Source organism: Rhodotorula paludigena, assembly GCF_050403205.1.
Source record: "Rhodotorula paludigena JCM10292 DNA, Rt_paludigena_JCM10292v1_ctg19, whole genome shotgun sequence".
Classification (NCBI taxonomy): domain Eukaryota; kingdom Fungi; phylum Basidiomycota; class Microbotryomycetes; order Sporidiobolales; family Sporidiobolaceae; genus Rhodotorula; species Rhodotorula paludigena.
Genome location: NW_027481439.1, coordinates 118,495 through 136,217, shown reverse-complemented (window position 1 = coordinate 136,217; position 17,723 = coordinate 118,495). Strand labels below are relative to the sequence as shown.

Genomic DNA, 17,723 nt, shown 5'->3' with positions numbered 1-17,723 from the left:
TGCACCATCACAGGCATGGAAGCCAGTCCTGTCCCTCTGCCAGGCGCCGGCCAAGCTCCTGCTGAGCCGCCTGCGTCCGCTACTCCGACTGATGACTGCCCGACGTATGCTGCCGAGCGATTCTTCCTGCGCAAGCCTGCGCCCGTGCCGTTAAAGGGGCTCTTGACGGTGACGGCTCTGCTCGACGTGCTCACCATCGCCGAGGAGGGCGCTGACAGCGAGTCGGACGACGAAGGCCCGAAGAGCGGAGACGACCAGCGCAAGCTGGGCACGAAGACAGGTGCGTACGCTGAGCAACATCTGCGCCAGCACGAGTTGTCGCAGCGGGAACACCACGCTGATACGGTCTTGTCCTTCATCGTCTCTGTCTCCGGAACCACGACTGCCTGTCGTTGACGGCTCTGTGCCGCAGCTGCAGAGTCGCACTCGCACCTCATCAGCAAGCAGTCAGCCGAGCTGAAGCGTCAACAGGCGAAGCAGCACGCGTCGAGCAGCAAACGTTCTCGCGAAATCGACGACGACGCTGACGGCGTCGATCTTCTCGATCAACCATCATCGGCCAAGGCGGTCAAGCTTCGACTGCTTCACGCACCTTCTACCGGCAAGCGGCTGGCCTCCTTTCGACGCCCAGCAGCCGTTCGTCGACTCGCCGACCGGCCTCCGCATCTCGTTCCCCATTTTCGAGCACGGCCGCGACCCAGGCACCGTTGCAGATCTGCCGCGCGAGCACAAACTACAGCTGCTCGAGGAGCTGCAACGCTCCAACGCCGAGGAACAGGGTAATCAGAACTACGAGATTGACCCGAATCACGACGATGTGCCGCTCGACCTAATGCTCGAGCTACTCTCCCTTCTGCCGCTCGAGCTCGTCCAAGAGCCGCCTGCGGGCAAGATGGCTTTTCAGCCCCTAAGCGGCACGCGCCTCAACGTTGAGATCGCCAAGTACAAGCGCAAGTCGCTCAAGCACTACTTTTACTACATCGCTGTCTTCGTCAAGGACCGGAGCAGTGCGGAGGCATTCCGAACTTTCGCCGGCTCGAACGAGATGCTTGATTTCGCTGGCACGAACGGACAGCGTTCGAAATACGAAGCTTGGCTCGCGGGCCTGGACCGCTTCGACAAGGCTGGAGGCTGGGCTGGCATCTGGAAGAGTCTGTCGCGCTACGTCGGCGAGGCAGACGGGTGGGATGTCGAGAACGGCCCGGACGACAAGGTCAGTTTGCGAGCTTTCGCCCACTTCGTCGGGCTCGAGCAGCGCTCGAATCCGTCGCTTCACAAGACTATTCTTCGAGTTCTCAGCTTGTTCCGCGACCGCAACCCCGACCTCGACATGCGCACTTCGCTGGCTTTCGTCTGCACCGCCGAAAACGTGCCGCCCTCGATCGGCTCAAGACTTACCAGCGAGCGGGACATCAAGAAGCTTGAAGCCCTCATTTCGGCGCTCACCTTCTCGGGCGCAGACTGGGGAGGGGCAAACGTGTCGAGCTGCGGACGAATCGATCACTGCGCCGATATGCTGAGCGTTGCGAGCAAGTTTCCGCCGGCCATGCCCGTCTCGGCGCTCAAGTCTCTCACCGAAGTTCCCGCATCAATTTACCTCGGGCTCAGCTCCCACTTCCAACCTTCCACGCCCCTCAGCAACGTCGTGAGCGCGCTAGCAAGCGGCTTTTCGGCGCGCCAGGCGAGGGCGGCTGCGGCCAAGGAGATCGGCGCGGCGGCGCCGGCGCGCAAGTCGCGCTTGCGCGATCGTCTCTTCGCAGCCTCGTCGGGCGGGCACGGTCTTCGCATTGCTCTGCCCGAGGCAACCAAGGCCGACTTGCAGGACCGCTACGGAGGCCTCGACGTAGCGCCCAATGGTCCACTCAAGTCGAGCAACCTGTCCGAGTTGTCGCCGTACCGCCAAAGCTCGTTCTACGCGGCCTTGTGGTCGCTTCAATCCGCCGCGAAGAAACCGCTGCCGACCATCATCACGGCCGATAACATCCGCACCGGTGTGCAGCTCGAGCTGCAGAAGCCGGGTTCAGAGGACGGCCGCGATCGGCGCACCGCGCGCGTGCGCGCCGTTCTCGCGCACGGGAAGAGCGCCGTAACGACCGTTCTGCGGTTCCACACCGACGAGGCTGCCGGCCTCTTCTCGCTCGAATTCGACGCCGAGTCGCGCCTCCTCTACTTCTTCCGCGACGACGAGATCCTCACCATGCACGAAACGCCGGGCCTCGGGTCAAACGAGGTTGTCGGCGTGCTCACCCCGGCTCAGATCCGCGATCGTTCGTACGCGGAACGCGCGAGCGGGGCAACGGCGGCGGAGCGCACGACGGCGACGGAGGCGAGGCAGAACCTCATCGACAAATTGTGGAAGCAGATTCTCGCGCCGTAGTTTACCCTGTGCAAGCCTTTGACCGATTCCAAGCGGTGAATGACGAGAAATTGGTCGTCGATAGGGCCGAGGGGCAGGCAGAGCGAGGCTTTCGACGACGAGGCGAGCGAGACAGATCGACACATCGCATTTCAAGCGACACGGACCTTACTGACGAAGCTTCTCGGCCTGGCGCCTCCTGGCGTCACGCTCCTCGGCGATCGAGAGCTTGACACCCTTGCCTGTTCCCCAGAAAGTACAAAGTCGCGTCAGTACTCGTTGATGGAAAGGGTTCCTCGGCAATGACACCTCGTGTCCGGACGCAGCGAAAGTAGGACGCACCCTTGGGAAGCGAGACGAGGGGCTTGCCAGCCTGGCCGATGACGAAGACGTTCGAGAGACGAGTGGCGAACTCGCGGTCGAGCGTGTCACGGATGTGGACAATGTCGTAGCCGCCGAGGTGGCGCTCGCGGTGGACGATGGTGCCGACACGGCCCTGGTTACGACCGCCAGTGAGCATGACGAGCTGCAAGTAGAGCATGTCAGTACGCAGGAATTGCCACGGGACAGCCTGAGCTACGCACGGCGCCCTGCTCGAACTTGACGTGGTCGACGATCTTGTTCTCGACGAGGTCGAACTTGACCGAGTCGTTGACCTTGATGGCCGGGTCCGGGTAGCGGATGGTGCGGCCGTCGTGGGTGACGATGAAGGGGACGCCCTTGGCACCGAGCTGGACCTTGCGGACCTTGAGGAGCTTGTAGGTCGCCTCCTCCTCCGAGATGCGGTGGATGGCGAAGCGGCCCTTGACGTCGTAGAGGAGACGGAAGTGCTCGCCCGACTTCTCGATCGAGATAACGTCTACACGGCAGGGAAAGCCGCGAAGAGGGGGGAAATAGAAGGAAAGGGAGGACGACACCTGTTAGTCTCTGGTCCGGGCCAACGGATGACAGAGAACGCTGGTGAAGCGTATGTGCAACAGAGTGCAATGTGACTAACCCTGGAAGCCGGCGGGGTAGGTCTCGTCGGTGCGGACCTTGTTGTCGACCTTGATGAGGCGCTGCTTGACAACGAGGGTAACCTCACGGCCGGTAAGGGCGTACTTCAAGCGGTTGCGGATGAAGATCTGCGCAGCGCAAGAGGGAGCAAGGGCGAAGGGGAGAGGGGTCAGCTCGACCGCCCTCGAGAGGGAAGGAAGGTGCACCTCGTCGGACCGCCACACACGCCCGCCGATCCGCGCCGCAGATGCCCGTCACGCATCACACACTGCCGGGCCAGGCAGACGCGCGCGGGCTGGGCGCGAGCGATGCGCTGCCAAGTCGCGTGCGTCGCCTGCCCGTGCTCAACCTGCCGACATCGCCAACGCGTCGCACTCCATTCCTCCTACGTCCTCGGGTGCCCTCGAGATCACTCGTAATCACGCGACGAGCGCGCGGCGCCAAATGGACGGGCGCCTCACCGAGAGGGGGAGGCACTCGCGCTGCTTGTGCGGGCCAGGCGAGGGCTTGGGGGCGTAAGCGCCTGCGCGGTCACGAGCGAGCGAGGTCAGCATAATGATCTGTACACAGCAGCGGTGCGCAAAGAGGGCTCACCGCCAAGCTTGTCGAGCATCCAGGCCTTGGGGGCCGCAAGGCGCGACATGTGCTTCTTAGGACCGCGAGCCCTGGGAACGCGGACCGAGGAAGCACACGTGCGGCACGAGAGGGCATGGCGAGGCAGACGGAGGGCACAGGCGGGCAGGGCAGGGCGCGGTAGGGCGAGGGCGAGGCGGAGGGGAAAAGTCTGGTCAACACGGAGGACGGCGACGGCGACTCGAGCGCGCGCAGGGCGGGCCTGCAGGGCAGCACGGTGAGTGTGGCTGGAGACTGGGCACGCACATGGTGTCGACGAGGTGATCTGCTTCGGGGCGAGATGAAGAGACGGAGACCAAGCCCGAGTGCGAGTCTGCGCGCGGCGACAAGTCGCTCGCTCGCGCATGGGCCAGCCTCTCCCTCTCCAACTCAGCCAGGGCATGCGTTCAGAACATCACAGGCACCAGCAGTTGTACAGCAAGTTCATACGCGTACCCGCTCTCGCTCACTCGAGCGTTTCGGGCTCCTCCCCCTCCTCCTCCTCCTCCTCGTCCTCACCCCCCACCCACGCAACACCGCCAGCATCGCCACCCTGCGGCTCGTCCTGCGTCCCCGCCGGCGTAGCATCCTGCTCAATCATCCTCCGTCGCTTGACCTGTTCCCCCCGCTCGTCCCGCTCCTGCTCCTCCGCCTGCTCCGGCAAGCTCTCGTCCTGCTCGATCACACGCCGTTTCGTGCTCGACCGCACGAGTCCGCTCTTCGTGCTTGTCGCTGCGCCTGGTCCGCTCGGCGCCGACCTCGCACGCTGCGTGGCGGCGGGGTCATTCGTCGAGCGGCCGCCCTCACTGCCGGCGACGATGAGCGGAAGGGACGAGCTCTGCTGAGCCCTCGGCTGCTGTGCTCCTTGTTCCATCTCCTCCTGCTGCTGCTTAATCGCACCGGTCGACGCCCAGTCTGCGGTCGCCTGCCACTCGTCACTGGGAAAAAGGCGGCGGCGCCGTTTGCGAGGAGGCGAAGGAGCGGGTGAATCGGACGAAGTGGTCGCTTGCGCCTTGGCGGTTGAAGTGAGTGTCGAAGCGAGAAGGACTGTCTGTGCGCGCGGGTGGTCTTCAAGCGATGGCTGTCCGGATTGAAGGAGGTTGTGGGCCAAGGCGACGGTGTGAGCGTGAGCGAGGGGCGTCGATTCGCGATGCGGAGTAGGCGTGGCGGTCTGTGCCTGTGCGGAGACCGTGAGAATTGACTCCGGGAGGTGCGTTCAGCGCACGACGCACTCGCTCTTCGATCAGCCGTCTCAGCGTCGACACCTCGCCATCGACCTTCCCAACACGCTCCTCGAGCCCGTCTGCCCTCGCCTTCTCGCTCTCGGCACGCCGCTCAGCCTCGTCAACCCTCTCCTTCAGCGCGCGCACCTCTGCGCGCGCCTCGTCCTGCGCGCGCGCGAGCTCGCCCGCCCAGCCGCGCTCGACGCCCTGCACCACTGCGCGCAGGCGCTGCTCCGCGTCGCGCACAGCGCCCTTCACCACGCGCGCCGCGTGGCCCTCGCAGTCGGAAGGAGAGTGCGTGGAGAGCGCGGCGAGCTGATCCGAGAGTGACGAAAGCGAAGAGCGGAGAGGCGCGAGCTGCGAAGAGAGCGAGTCGCGCACGGCCGAGACGACTTGCTGTTCGAGCGCATTCCCTGCAGCAGGGCGACACGCCTGAAGCTCAGCGACTGCCCTCGTGTACCGACCGAGCCGTCTCAAGGCGAGCGAGTCCTTGGAAGCGCACCTCGCTCGTCCGCTTCAGCCCGGAGCGCCGCGCCCGCATCGCGCACGAGCGCGCGCAGCTCGTCGAGCGCCTCGCGCGTGCTCTCGAGCTCGAGCTTGGTCTTGTCGAGTGCGAGCTTGAGGCGTGCCGAGTCGAGCGAGGGGGGCGCAGGGACGGGGAGCGAGGCGGGAGGTGGGGCGGCGAGAGGAAGAGCGGAGGCGGCTGGAGGGAGCGGGAGCGGGTAGAGCTGCGACGGCGGGACTGGGAGAGCAGGCACGTCGGCAGAGGCGGGCCATGCGAGCGACATGGTCAAAAGCGCAGGAAGCGAAAAGGAGTCACCGATGAGCGAGGGGAAGAGAACAAGCTTCAGCCGAACGACTCGCGTCGAGCGCTGCTGGTGCTGACTGAAGGCGTGTCGTAGTCGTGTTCAAACGTCGCGAGCCAGAATCCGCAGAAGCCGGTTCAATGAAGTTGCAGTCTAATCGCTCCTCGCCCTCCTCGGTCTAACCGCCTCACTCATCGCATCATACCCTGTACTTCCGCAGCCTCCGCTCCTCCCTCATGCGCTTCTCGACCAGCTCCGCCACCTCCTTGCCCCAGTACTCCTCCGGGTCGCGGTCGCCCAGCAAGCACTCCTTCTCGTGCCTTGCGCCCTCGTCGCGCTCAAACACGACCAGGTTGTCCCACGCGAGTCCGCGCTCCTTGCGCCAGCGCAGGACCGTTGGGCGCGCCGGGTAGACGTGCGGAGGCGCGACCGACTTGGCGCGGTGGATCTCCTCGAACAGGTAGAGCATGTCGTCCTCGGAGAAGGGGATGCGGCTGGGCAGCAGCGAATCGACAGGGTCAGTCAGCCTCAATCTGTAGCGTCCTCGCGAGTCATGACAGAGTGTTAAATCACGCACTTGTCCCCAGTCTGCTTCTGCTCGGAAGCCGAGAGCTGACGGTGCAGGGTGGCAGCGAGCTTGTAGCGGCTCCTGTCAACCGCGGCGCAGACTCGTCAGCATCGTGTGTACAGCATCACGAGATCGATGATAAGGCACGGTACGCACTTGACCGGCAGCGGCTCCATCTTGAAACCTGCGAGCTGCTGCAGGACATAGGCTGCTGCGACGTTGCCGAACTGTCGAGATCGAATCAGTAGCGTCCTAGGGTTGCCATCACAAGCGTGACGCACCATGGCAGGCAGCGGCCCGAGGACGGGCAAGATGCGGACGCGGAAGTTCTGCATCGCGTGCAGCTCGTCGACCTTGCCCTTCTGGAACTCCTCCTCGTCGAGAGGGAGCAGTCCGAGGTCTTCTCGCGGCTTCTCGGTCGAATACTGTGAAGATCAACTACGTGAGCGGATGCAAGATCGAGGGCGAAAACATGCAGTGTGGACGCACGACGACCGGCACGCCGTACGAGACGCCCTCCGTGCGCAGTCGCCGCCGCACAGATTTTGCCAGCGGGTCTTCGAACGTCGTCGAGATGTCTGCGACCTGAATGCGCGACGGGTCGCTCTTACACGCGGCGCCGAGCGAGGAGAAGACGGGCAGCTTGTTCTTGCAGCAGAAGGCGAGGAGGTCGACCTTGGAGTCGATGTTGTCGATGCAGTCGACGACATAGTCCGGCTCGCCCTCGAGCAGCTCGCCTGCGCGGTCCTTCTCGAACAGCTCGACGCGCGCGTCGACCTCGACCCACGGCGCGACGTCGGCAAAGTACTGCGCGCAGCTCGTCACCTTGGGCGTGCCGACCTGCGCGAGCGTCGCCGTCGAGTGACGGTTCAGCGACGAAAGCGACACCTGGTCAAAGTCGATCAGGCGAATCTTGCGGATCCCGCTCCGGACGAGCATGACGGCCGCGGCGCTGCCGACGCCGCCGAGGCCGACGACGACGACAAACTTGTCGCGGATGCGGTCCATGCCCTCGTCGCCGAAAAAGGCATAGTTGCGCGCGAGCGCCTCGCGCACAATGACCTCGCTCGTGCCCTTCTTGCCCTTGCCCTTGCGCCGTTGTGCCCCCGCGGCCTCGTCTGCCGCCTGCCGCGCGGCGGCCTTGCTCGCGCCCGCCATGCTCGAGCGGCGGCTCCCGACGGGCCGCGTAAAGTCGACGAGCTCGTCGCCGTCGTGCTCGTCGTCCGACTCGAGCGTGTGGTCGATCGAGCTCTTCAGGCGCCGTCGCCGGGTCGTGCGGCGGAGAGCCTGTGCGGCCAAGATGGAGCCCGCCGTGAGTGCAGTCGAGGCGAGCGCGACGGCCGCGAGTCGCCCCGTGGGCGTGCGCACCGCGTCGCCCAGGCGGGAGACGACTGATGAGGAGGTTGACATCTCTGAAGAAGCCTGCTCGAGAGCCCGACAACGGCGCTGGCTTGTGGTGCGCCGGGTCAGAGGCAACGCGTGTCTGCTGCAGACAAGCCTGCGGTACTGTGCCGGGTACGAACGCGGTGTAAGGATGAGGTGCGTTCCGAGGCTGAACTGGACAGCGGAACAATCGTAAGCTCTCGTTGTCGGGGTCTTCTTTTCTACGAGCTTGTGTGCTTGCGCATTGACCGGCGAATCTTGCGAGAGCAAAGCGCGCTACACAGCAATGATCCATAGCGCGTAGAGCGCGGGACTCTGACTGGTCCCAGGGCCTAAACCGTGTACTTCGCTATGCGAAGGTGTTGGCCCGGTTGTCAGAGCATAGTTGAGTGTACACACAAGGAACCTGCAGTAGAGTCGAGACGGTTGGGGAGAACTGGCTAAGGAAGAGAGACGGAACGAGAGCAAGGCGGCGCAAGGTCAAAGGGCGGTCCAGCCGTGCACCGGCTTCTGGAGATTTCCAGCAAATGTCCAGCCACACTCAAGTGGCTAGCCATGGGAACAAGAGAAGACCGGCAAGCGCGAAGTGCCGCAGCCGACATCTCCTCTGCCGGCAACTCCTCCTTCCTTGCCATCTTGCAGCAGTCTTGGTAGGCAAGATTTGCTGAAACAAATCATGTGAAAACAAATGGTGTACAGCGGCATGCGGGTGAAGAAAGAGAGGGTAGGAGGCGTGGAAAAGAATTTGGACAAAAAGCCAAACTAGCGGCGGTACCACTGGACCCCTCGCCTGGTGCGTCTCATCTTCCTCTGCAGCTGGAGCATACCGTAGCTGTGTGTGCACAACATAATAGGTTCAGTAAAGTGCAACGGAAAGGGGATTCAGGTGGATTCCGCTGCAACTGCAACAACGGGCTACGGCACCGCGCCAAAGGCAACGGGCCACCCCCTGCTGTTGCAGGTACCGCGGAAACCACCCGCGCAGATGGCTTGGGACGCACAGGAGGGCCTCGGCGGTGGGCGGGCACCCGGGGACGTAGAGGTCGACGGGGACGATGCGGTCGCAGCCGCGGACGACCGAGTACGAGTAGTGGTAGTATCCACCGCCGTTCGCGCACGAGCCCATCGAGATGACCCAGCGCGGCTCGGGCATCTGTAGAGAAAATGCAAGTCAGCAAGGGAGAAACGGATGCGAAAGTGTCACTCGTCGCACCTGGTCGTACACCTTGCGGAGCGCCGGCGCCATCTTATTCGTGAGCGTGCCCGCGACGATCATGATGTCAGACTGTGGCAAAGGCGAGCATGAGCAACGGACTAGAGGAAAGCGAGTCGAAGATGACATCGACGCACCTGACGGGGCGAGGCACGGAAGACGACACCGAGACGGTCCTGGTCGTACCGCGCGGCGGCCATGTGCATCATCTCGACGGCGCAGCATGCCAACCCGAACGTCTGCGGGACGATCGATCGCGGCGATAGAGAGGTGTCGGCGACGGCGAATGATCAGCACTGCGTCCGCAACGTCCGCCGAACGGCAGTTCCGGATTCCAGAAGAAAAGGCCCGCGCACCATCGGCCACATGGAGCCCTGGCGAGCCCAGTTGACAATCTTGTCCATCGTGCCGAGGGCATACTCGACGCCGTTGCGCGGGGTCTCGAGGCTGAGCTGGTTCGAGCCGGCCTTGGCGAGGCCGAACGCGTCGCTCGCCTGGACCTGCGAGACGGTCGACGAGGCGACGGGCGCAGGCGCGGCCGTGCGCGTGGGCGTGGTGGCGATGGTGCGGAGGGCGAGAGGGCGAGCCTGGCGGAGTGCCGGCGTGAGGCCTGTGTGAATGCGGTGGTGAGCTATGGGTCCTCGTCAGGCTACTGCAAGCGTGTTACCTGTCCGGATCGACTGCATGGCGCTGGCTGGGTGCGGTGCGGCGGGCAGAGACGAGGCGGAGGCGGTGGCAAGGGCGCGCTCACCGTCGACCTCGATCCGCGCGGATTGGCCCTCGCCCTCTGCCCCTTGCGCGCCGTCATCAAGCTGTTCTCGAGACAGAGGCCTCCGACTGCTTTCCGGGCCTCTAGATCGACTCGTCTCGCCGTCCCTCAGTCCTGTGCTGTTGCTGCCCGCCCGCCGGTCCTCGTGTCGCGTTCTCCCGCTCTGCGCGTCAACTAGCGCCCTCGCTGCCTCGCTGCCTGTGCTATAGTGGCACTGAGCCTCTGCAGCGCAGCGAGTTGCTTCTCTGCTTGGGACTTCAAAACGCCCGGAGATCCGTCATCAAAGCTGCGCCCCTTCTGCTTCCGTCGGCTTCTGTGATGAACTACTGCTGTCGTAGTCAATGGCGCCGCTCTGTGTACGTGTGCCTCGCGGAGATCGGCTCGCGCCTGTGACCGTGCGCGATTACTCTCTGTGACAGCGAGAAATTCGCTGGATGCATCGACAACACGAGACGGGACGAGCTGCCTGCAAGCGAGCTTACGCGTACATGCGAAACTGTCGATCGACCCTGCCTGGAACTGTTGACTCCCTACGCTTGGTGATCCCCCGCGTGAGCGTGCGTCGGGAGACTGCCGCCGCCCCTGACAAGAAAATGAGCAGACAGGTATCGCTCGAGCCCACCTATCCCGTCCGTGCGGCCAAAATCACCTCCACACTTGCTGATCGCGCCTCTCTCCGCAAGCCGCAAAGAGTGTGTACGAGGCATGCAGTGGTTACAACGGCGGACGGGTCGAAGGAGAAGTGGGGGCGAGGCGGGTCGTGCTACGACTGCATCTGCTCGTTCTGCTTGAGCAGCTCACCCCTGTGCACAGTTTCAGCGTCAGCGGACGTAGAGTAGACGCGAAGCAGCACAGAGGCAGTCCCGCCGTAGTCGCGAGCATGCGAACGGCGAGTCTGCCAACGGAGAACGCACCTGAGCTGCACCGAGAAGTCATCACCGACGTCGTCGTCGTCCCAGTCGTCCTCCCAGAGCGAGTCGAGCGCCTTTGCCCCCTCGCCGCCCTGCGTCCCCGCCGCTGTTGCCGCCGTGCCACCCGCCTTGGCCGCCAACGTCGCGCCGTACGTGTCCTTCTGGTCCCAATCTGTGAGATTCACGAGTACGTGTGTGCCAAGTGTTGCAAAGTTGCACCGAACGGCGAGATAAGGGGTAGCGGATTCAAGATGATGAGGAGGACGAGGTCAGCGCGGCGACGACTGGCTCGAGCGAGGTCGGCGCACCTTCTGCGGGGAATTCCTCGAACTCGTCGTCCTGTAGAGAGCACGGCCCAATCAGCTTGATGCGTCGCTAGAGGAACGCGAGCGTGATCGCACCTCCTGGAGAGCGAGCAGTTGCGGGTTGGCGTTGCTGGGCGGTTGCGGCGCAGAGGGCTGGCCTGCCGGTGCGTTTGCTGCTGGTGCTGCTGCGCTAGCCATTCTCTCGACTCGAGTGTCCGGGACGGTGTGGAGGGTCGGAGGCCGCGTCGTCTCGAGCGACGTCGACGGATTGGGATTCGGGCACTCGCTGGAGACTGCTCGAGCGCAGAGCCTCACACGCTGCCAGGCTACAGACGATGCCCTCTGACCTGCCCTTGCAGCTCCGCTTGACCGCTTCCCCCGCTTCTCTCGACTCGCTGCCCCTCCTCGCCTGCTCGGTTTGGGCCTGCACCGGACCCTCGGGCGGCTTTCCGGTCCTCCTGCCGCTTTAGAAGGAGCGCTGACAGAGCTGCCGAGCGGCACTTTGCTTCTTCCGCGAGGTGGTCGTAAGTTTCGGGCCCTCCGCCCGCACTCCGCCCGAACAAAGGGCGGCCGTTCCGCCGCATTGAGGGGTCGAGCGGCGGACCACGCCTTTCATGTGATGAGCAGTCATACAATGCTGAATGAGCGTCGCGTCCGCGCGCCTGTATAAAAGTTGCTGCTCGCCTGTTCGCCGCCTTCTCTCCTCATCCTCAGCTGCCTCTTGCCTCCAACCGACATGTCCATCTCCAAGATCATCGCTGTTGTCGGTGCCACCGGCGACCAGGGCTCTGGCGTAGTTGACGCCGTCCTCAAGAACACTTCGTACGCCGTCCGCGCTCTCACGACCGACTCCACGAGTGACAAGGCCAAGGTCGTCGCCCAGAAGAACAAGGACGCCGCTGCCGCTGGTCGTTTCACCATCGTTCAGGCCAACCTCGGCGATGTCGACAGCCTCAAGGCGGCCCTCGCCGGCGTCTCGGTCGTCTACGGCATGACGGCGCCGTCTCCCGTCGAGATCCAGCAGGGCAAGAACCTCGTAGACGCGGCCAAGGCCGCCGGCGTCGAGCACCTCATCTGGTCATCGCTCCCGAGCCTCGCCAAACTGAGCGGCGGCAAGTACAGCCGGGTTTTCTTCGCCGAGTCCAAGGCCGTTGTCGAGCAGTACGCGCGCGATCATCTGCAGCACGTCACGGCGCTCCTCCCCGGCAGTTTCTGGCGCAATCTCGCATTCCCGTGGTACACCACACGCAAGCGTGCGTCCTCGACTCCTGTATCGCCCGCTATTGAGCCTCATTACTCACACTTCGCGCCTTCCTTCGCAGCCGATGGCACTGTCCGCTTCGCCCTCATGCCCAAGCATGCCGACCCGGCTGTTGGCTGGACGGACTCGAAGGTCGACTTTGGCGTCTTTGTCGCCGCCATCCTCAACAAGCCGCTCTCGCTCACGTCGGGCAAGACGTATCCGGTCATGACGGTCGGCGGCAACAGCTCGGCAGAACTCGCCGCACGGTATGCCGCCAAGACGGGCGAAGCGGCCGCGTGGGAGCCACTCGAGGTCGACGAATTCAAGGCGATGATGAGCAAAGTGCCGTTTGGCGAGGTGATGGAGGGCGCTGCGCTCGACCTCTTCAAGTGAGCCTTCCGCTCTATCCCTATCCTCCTCTTGTTCTGTCTGAAGACTGACGCCCTTTGGCCCGCGTGCAGCTTCATCGACTCGACACCGGCCAACACCACCTGCTTCGGCATGTTCTCGCGCGAGGAGGACCCGTCGCTCGAGTTGGATGTCAAGGCAAGCACGCTCGAGGACTGGCTCGACCGCTCTGGGTGGAAGGCATAGATGCGTGGATGGCATTCGTATTTGGGCTCAGCTGTGCATACCAACTTCATTCCGGTCTCATTCTTAAAGGTCGAGAGATTCTCCTGCTTTCTGGTCTCGTAGAGACATCGTCGTGGTACAGGCACACGGGCAATACAGACAAGATACAACAGAGTTAGGTGACTGACGCTCTACACCCAGATGAGTCGGAAGCAGCTTTGCACGTTGGGAACCTCCCGCCAATTGTCTCTAGCCCTTCCACTCGGGCCTCTCGCCGTCTTGACTCGACGCGCTCCACTTGTTCGTGTCATGTGGGTGCGGGCTGTCGGTCTCGACTCCCTCGTCCGACGAGATGCTCGATGCCCTCGTCGCAGGCTGCGAGACGCCCATTGCCCGTCTGCGCCACTGCGCTGATTCGGCCATGAACGATGCCGAGTCCGGCAGATTCTGGCGGGCGGCAGTGCGGAGCGAGAGGATCGTCTTGATGGTGAGGGCGGAAAGGCAGGCGAGGGAGACGGCGGCGTAGATCCAGATCATGCCGAGGCAAGCGAATTCGAACCTGCGCGGACGTGAACAGTCAGCACTCGCTCAAACTGAGACTCGACCGGAGGAGCTGCACCTTGCCGCATCGAACATAACCTGCCAGAGCCGCGTTCCGAGCCATGCGGTGTACGCAATGAAGGCAAGTAGCGACGGCACGACCGAGAAGAAAAAGAGCGTGACGTCCCATCGAAGGCGGTGCACCTTGAGTTTCGACACGGCAGCGTCCTCTTCCCACGCAGCGGGCTGACGAGCATCGCATACGTCAGCCAGCGTTGCCGTGTCGCCGTGGACCGTCGTTGCCGGCAAGGGCTCAAGCGGCGCGACGAGGGGGGTACCTCGCGGAACGACTAGGTGGCGATCGTCGATCTGGCGCAGGCTGGACAGGAGGTAGAGCCCGGCAAAGACGTTCATCTGTTGGCGACAACGAGCATGAGTCTCCGGGCGGGAGCCGAGACAAGCGGACATGACGCACAAAGATGAGGACAGCCGACACAACGATGTAAATGATGCTGTTCGTGAGCTGTGCATCCGCCCACGACTGAGCGGTCTCACACCGGTCGAGCAGGAGTGCGCTCGCGGTTTCGATCGCCGCAGCATCCGGCGCACCGCCCGTGTACCCGTCGGCTTGTTGGCCAAGAAAGTTGTACGCGCGCTGCCACCGCGTCGCAAAGCGGTACCAGCGGCTACCCGTCCAGATGCCGACGCCTGTCACGACACCCAGTACGACGGGAAGGAGGATGGCGCAGATGAGGCCACTCAAGAACGGGCTCAGGCGGTGTGTACCGGGTGTCCGCCCGCGCGAGGCGAGATTGGCGGCGGATGTGGTTGAGTACGTTGTAACGGAAAGGAGGGCGAAGAAGGGCAGCCAGCCTAGGCTGAGCCAGAGGAAGAGGGAGCGCGGGTTGCCCGACGATGGCCCGAACATCTCGTAGATGTAGGCCGCGAACGCGATCCACGAGGCGGAGAGGACGATGCTGAGAACAGGGTAAATGATGTATTGGTTTAGGGCGAGGTAGCGTCCTACGAGCGGATTTCTGTCAGTTTGCGCACGAACTAGACGATCACGATCGGACGGTACGGACCTGCTGGTCGCCGTACAAGCCGTGCGATCCAAACATCACGGCCTTTCCGCCTCGTATAGCGCACGTTGAGGAAGAGGTAGGTGAAGGAAACCATGATGACACTGGCCAACGGAGAAGCGTCAGCGGTGCAGCACGCGGGATGCAGATCGAGGGTACGCACAAGGCGAGCAGAACGATGAGCACCGCAACCCTCGCCTTGAGCCCGGGCGAGAATTGCGGGTACATCTGATTGTGGATCAACGACTGCATGTCCCGCCACGGATTGTCGGTCTGTCCCCGCACGGTGAATTCGCAGGCTGGTACTGCCATTGCCGGTTGACAGTCGCCGCGAACGGTTCGCAGATCGTGGCGTCGAGTTGCAAGTACAAGCGACGCCCAGCAACCAGCGCAAGAGGGTTCAGGCCCTCGAGCTCAATGCGCTAGCGGCACTTCGCAGATCACGAGGGAGTGCGTGTGTGCAATGTGCGAGCGTTCGTGAGTCGCTAGCGAAGCTTTGGTGGATGCGGAAGAAGGACGAAGGTCAGGACGACGACGAAATTCGCCCCGCCTCGCACGAGGCGCGGATACGCCGACAGGCACGACCGGGTCCCGTGCTCTGTGCCACACTAACCTCGTTGCGGCGATCGAGAGCCACGCGAGGTATGAACGCTGTGCGCCCAGAACAGCGCTGATGAGGTTGACAATGCCGTGCACATCCTCCTTAACGCCCTGTGCTGCTGTCGTGCAGGAGCACCAGCTTTCAGCCAGCCTGACCAGCGCAAGCGAGCGGTCCTGGGAGGCAGGTCAGGGAAGCAAGATTTCGGAACGTTGGAAATCGGTCGGAAGAGGCAAGCGCCGCGCAGTTCGAGAACATGGGCGCGTGGGCTTTGATCGGGGCAATCGGCGTGCTTCTCCGGTCTTCGAACACCTCGTTTCCTGGGCCTGCGCAATGGGCCCGTCGAAGGTCGCGTGCGATGTTTGAGGACGAAGCCAAAATGGGACCTTCCTCGTCTTCCCGGCTCACACCCGGTGCGCAGCTGGAAAGATCTGCGAGCACAGACCCTCGTCCGGCGACCGCAGCGTCCCAGCGTATTCAAGCGTACGAGAGGTGCGCGTTCAGCACTCGTCGAAGAGCTCATCACGCTCATCCAGAGAAGTGAGGTGGAAGAATCGTTGCAACGATGTATGTGCGCGAGGAAACAGACAAGCAACAAATGAGATGTGCTACAGTATGTGCAAGAGATGGGGACAAGGCCAGCGCAACGAGACCGGAAAACAGCCACTTCCTTCCGCGTCGCGTTCAGTCGAGCAGCAGGCAGTCCCATGCAGCGATTCCCCCCTCCCAGTACCCGACTCCTCCCGTGCGCTGCGCCTTGGCGCGGCCCATTGCGTAAAGGCGGTACTGCTGCGAGACCATCGAGCCGATGGCCGCAGGAGCGCCCGCGCCCCTCGCGCTCGGCGGCGTGTAGATCGGCGACGACGGGAGCTTGGGCGCGTCCTTCGAGCGCCGCCGCGTCGAGTCGGGGAGCGCGGCAAATGTCGCTGCGAGCGAGAGGGCGTGGCGAAGGCGGAGGAGAGGCAGCGACTGAAAGTTGGCCTCGAAGTAGTCGAGCGAGTGCGGGTCATCGCAGCGCCGCGCGGCATCCATCTGCTGATCCTCGTGCGCACCCCCTCGAGATGCCGGCTGCTCCGGCTCGAACGAGAGCTGCAGGCCGTGTCCCTTCTCGAGCTCCCAACGCTGCGCGTCAAACTCGAGCGGCTCGACGTCGCACACGCGGGCCTTGCGATCGGAGGGCCGCTTCAACGACCTGACTTCCAACTCAACAATCTCCTCGCCCGCCTTGCGCACCCTCGACGAGACCTCGTCGTTTGTGCTCCGCGACGTGCGGGACCGACCGCGTTCTGACGGCGGAACGCCAAGCACAGTGGGGCTGCCACTTGCAGGCGCTGCCGTGCTCGACAACGTAGCCGGAACAGCCGTGGCTGCCGCTGCAGACGCGCCGCGCCGTCGGGCCGTGGCTGAGGCGAGGTTTGCGATCGGCAGCTTCGACGGAGGAAGCGAAGTCGAGGTGGGCCTTGTCGGCGAGGGCGGCGCAGAGCGCGAGCGAGAGGAAGAAGTCGACCAAATCGAGGGCGTAGCGGACAGGGGCGGGGAGAGCTGGTTGCGGAGAGAAGGGAGGTTGGATCGCGTGAGGGAACGGTGGCGGGACGGCGAAGGCGGTGCGGAAGTAGTGCCCTCGACTCTCGTCGAGGTTGCTGCCCATGCGTTGAGAAACACGGCAGAGTCAATTTGAGGGGACGGCGTCCGTGGCGGACTCGGCGGCAGAGGCTCGTCCTTGGACCTTCGACGCTTGTGCTCCATTCGCCTCGACGTCCGCCAAACCGGCTCCTCGTCATCGTCGTCATCAGGTGTGAGCTCAGGGACGGGAGAGAGGAAGTCGTGCAGCGGCGGGGTGAGGCTCCTGCTCAGCCGGCCATCGTCGTCCTCGTCCGACGAGATGAAGGGGATGACCTCGTAGCCCTCGGGGAGCTGGCGACGGCGCAGCTCGGGCGTAGGAGGTGTGGGCGGCGTCGGGGGCGGAGAGACGCCGCGACGCGGTGATCTCAAGGCGAAGGGCGCCAGCGACGAGCTCGACAGCGCAATCTCGAGGATGGAGGGCGGCGGAGGGGAGCGACTTGATGACATGCTGACCACCTGCCTGCCCTTCTGTGTGACGAGCTGGGGCGGGAGGGGGTCTGTCGGAGTCACCGGCAGGCCATCGTCGTCGACGCAGGCATCGGTCGAGAACGGGACTCGCGAGTCGATCGGGACAGGTCGTGTCTGCCAGTCAGACTGCTCCATCTTGGCTCGTGATCGGGACGATGGAGGTGCAGGGTAGGCTGGGAGAGAGAGAGAGAGCGTGGGGAAGGAGGCGGGGGATAGACGAGATGCGACCTCGACGACGAAAGCGACGAGTCGGCCGCTAGGTACCTAGCGTGACGTGCAGCGGTGTGTGGGCGGTCCGTTTCCCACGAGTTCAGAGCGCACTACCCTAGGCGCAGGTTCGAGCCCGAATCGCCGGGCCAAAGTGGCCGGCCGATAGGAACTGACGCTTGACGTCGGGCGCAGATCTCGCACGCGAAGCAGGCGCTCGCTGTGGACGAGGACGGCACTGCATACG

General features: G+C 63.8%; 9 protein-coding genes across 9 annotated transcripts; 2 read left to right on the top strand and 7 right to left on the bottom strand.

Moving 5' to 3' along the window:
• Positions 1-15: 15 nt before the first annotated feature.
• JCM10292_004206 (uncharacterized protein) lies at positions 16-2,377 on the top strand (the record flags this gene model as incomplete). Its single annotated transcript, XM_076648866.1, has 2 exons — positions 16-280; positions 495-2,377. The coding sequence occupies 2 exons, from the start codon at positions 16-18 to the stop codon at positions 2,375-2,377; spliced, it is 2,148 nt and encodes a 715-aa protein (XP_076505571.1).
• Positions 2,378-2,524: 147 nt separating this feature from the next.
• JCM10292_004205 (eS4 family ribosomal protein) lies at positions 2,525-3,995 on the bottom strand (the record flags this gene model as incomplete). Its single annotated transcript, XM_076648865.1, has 6 exons — positions 2,525-2,598; positions 2,699-2,882; positions 2,941-3,215; positions 3,354-3,480; positions 3,814-3,875; positions 3,947-3,995. The coding sequence occupies 6 exons, from the start codon at positions 3,993-3,995 to the stop codon at positions 2,525-2,527; spliced, it is 771 nt and encodes a 256-aa protein (XP_076505570.1).
• A 435-nt stretch (positions 3,996-4,430) lies between these two features.
• JCM10292_004204 (uncharacterized protein) lies at positions 4,431-5,975 on the bottom strand (the record flags this gene model as incomplete). The annotated part of the gene is made up of 3 exons (XM_076648864.1): positions 4,431-5,135; positions 5,197-5,600; positions 5,690-5,975. The coding sequence occupies 3 exons, from the start codon at positions 5,973-5,975 to the stop codon at positions 4,431-4,433; spliced, it is 1,395 nt and encodes a 464-aa protein (XP_076505569.1).
• A 217-nt stretch (positions 5,976-6,192) lies between these two features.
• On the bottom strand, positions 6,193-7,971 carry JCM10292_004203 (tRNA threonylcarbamoyladenosine dehydratase; the record flags this gene model as incomplete). Its single annotated transcript, XM_076648863.1, has 5 exons — positions 6,193-6,487; positions 6,571-6,642; positions 6,718-6,788; positions 6,843-6,986; positions 7,051-7,971. 5 exons carry the CDS (start codon positions 7,969-7,971, stop codon positions 6,193-6,195), a joined length of 1,503 nt encoding a protein of 500 aa, XP_076505568.1.
• A 735-nt stretch (positions 7,972-8,706) lies between these two features.
• JCM10292_004202 (NuoB/complex I 20 kDa subunit family protein) lies at positions 8,707-9,843 on the bottom strand (the record flags this gene model as incomplete). Its single annotated transcript, XM_076648862.1, has 6 exons — positions 8,707-8,776; positions 8,946-9,097; positions 9,158-9,229; positions 9,295-9,396; positions 9,514-9,767; positions 9,825-9,843. 6 exons carry the CDS (start codon positions 9,841-9,843, stop codon positions 8,707-8,709), a joined length of 669 nt encoding a protein of 222 aa, XP_076505567.1.
• Positions 9,844-10,689: 846 nt separating this feature from the next.
• SEM1 (proteasome regulatory particle lid subunit SEM1) lies at positions 10,690-11,340 on the bottom strand (the record flags this gene model as incomplete). Its single annotated transcript, XM_076648861.1, has 4 exons — positions 10,690-10,729; positions 10,841-11,009; positions 11,146-11,176; positions 11,239-11,340. The coding sequence occupies 4 exons, from the start codon at positions 11,338-11,340 to the stop codon at positions 10,690-10,692; spliced, it is 342 nt and encodes a 113-aa protein (XP_076505566.1).
• A 538-nt stretch (positions 11,341-11,878) lies between these two features.
• On the top strand, positions 11,879-12,979 carry JCM10292_004200 (uncharacterized protein; the record flags this gene model as incomplete). The annotated part of the gene is made up of 3 exons (XM_076648860.1): positions 11,879-12,395; positions 12,465-12,774; positions 12,847-12,979. The coding sequence occupies 3 exons, from the start codon at positions 11,879-11,881 to the stop codon at positions 12,977-12,979; spliced, it is 960 nt and encodes a 319-aa protein (XP_076505565.1).
• Positions 12,980-13,207: 228 nt separating this feature from the next.
• JCM10292_004199 (uncharacterized protein) lies at positions 13,208-14,892 on the bottom strand (the record flags this gene model as incomplete). The annotated part of the gene is made up of 5 exons (XM_076648859.1): positions 13,208-13,517; positions 13,578-13,912; positions 13,974-14,521; positions 14,584-14,684; positions 14,744-14,892. 5 exons carry the CDS (start codon positions 14,890-14,892, stop codon positions 13,208-13,210), a joined length of 1,443 nt encoding a protein of 480 aa, XP_076505564.1.
• Positions 14,893-15,862: 970 nt separating this feature from the next.
• Positions 15,863-17,404, bottom strand: JCM10292_004198 (uncharacterized protein; the record flags this gene model as incomplete). The annotated part of the gene is made up of 1 exon (XM_076648858.1): positions 15,863-17,404. The coding sequence occupies one exon, from the start codon at positions 17,402-17,404 to the stop codon at positions 15,863-15,865; it is 1,542 nt and encodes a 513-aa protein (XP_076505563.1).
• Between the last annotated feature and the right edge of the window lie 319 nt (positions 17,405-17,723).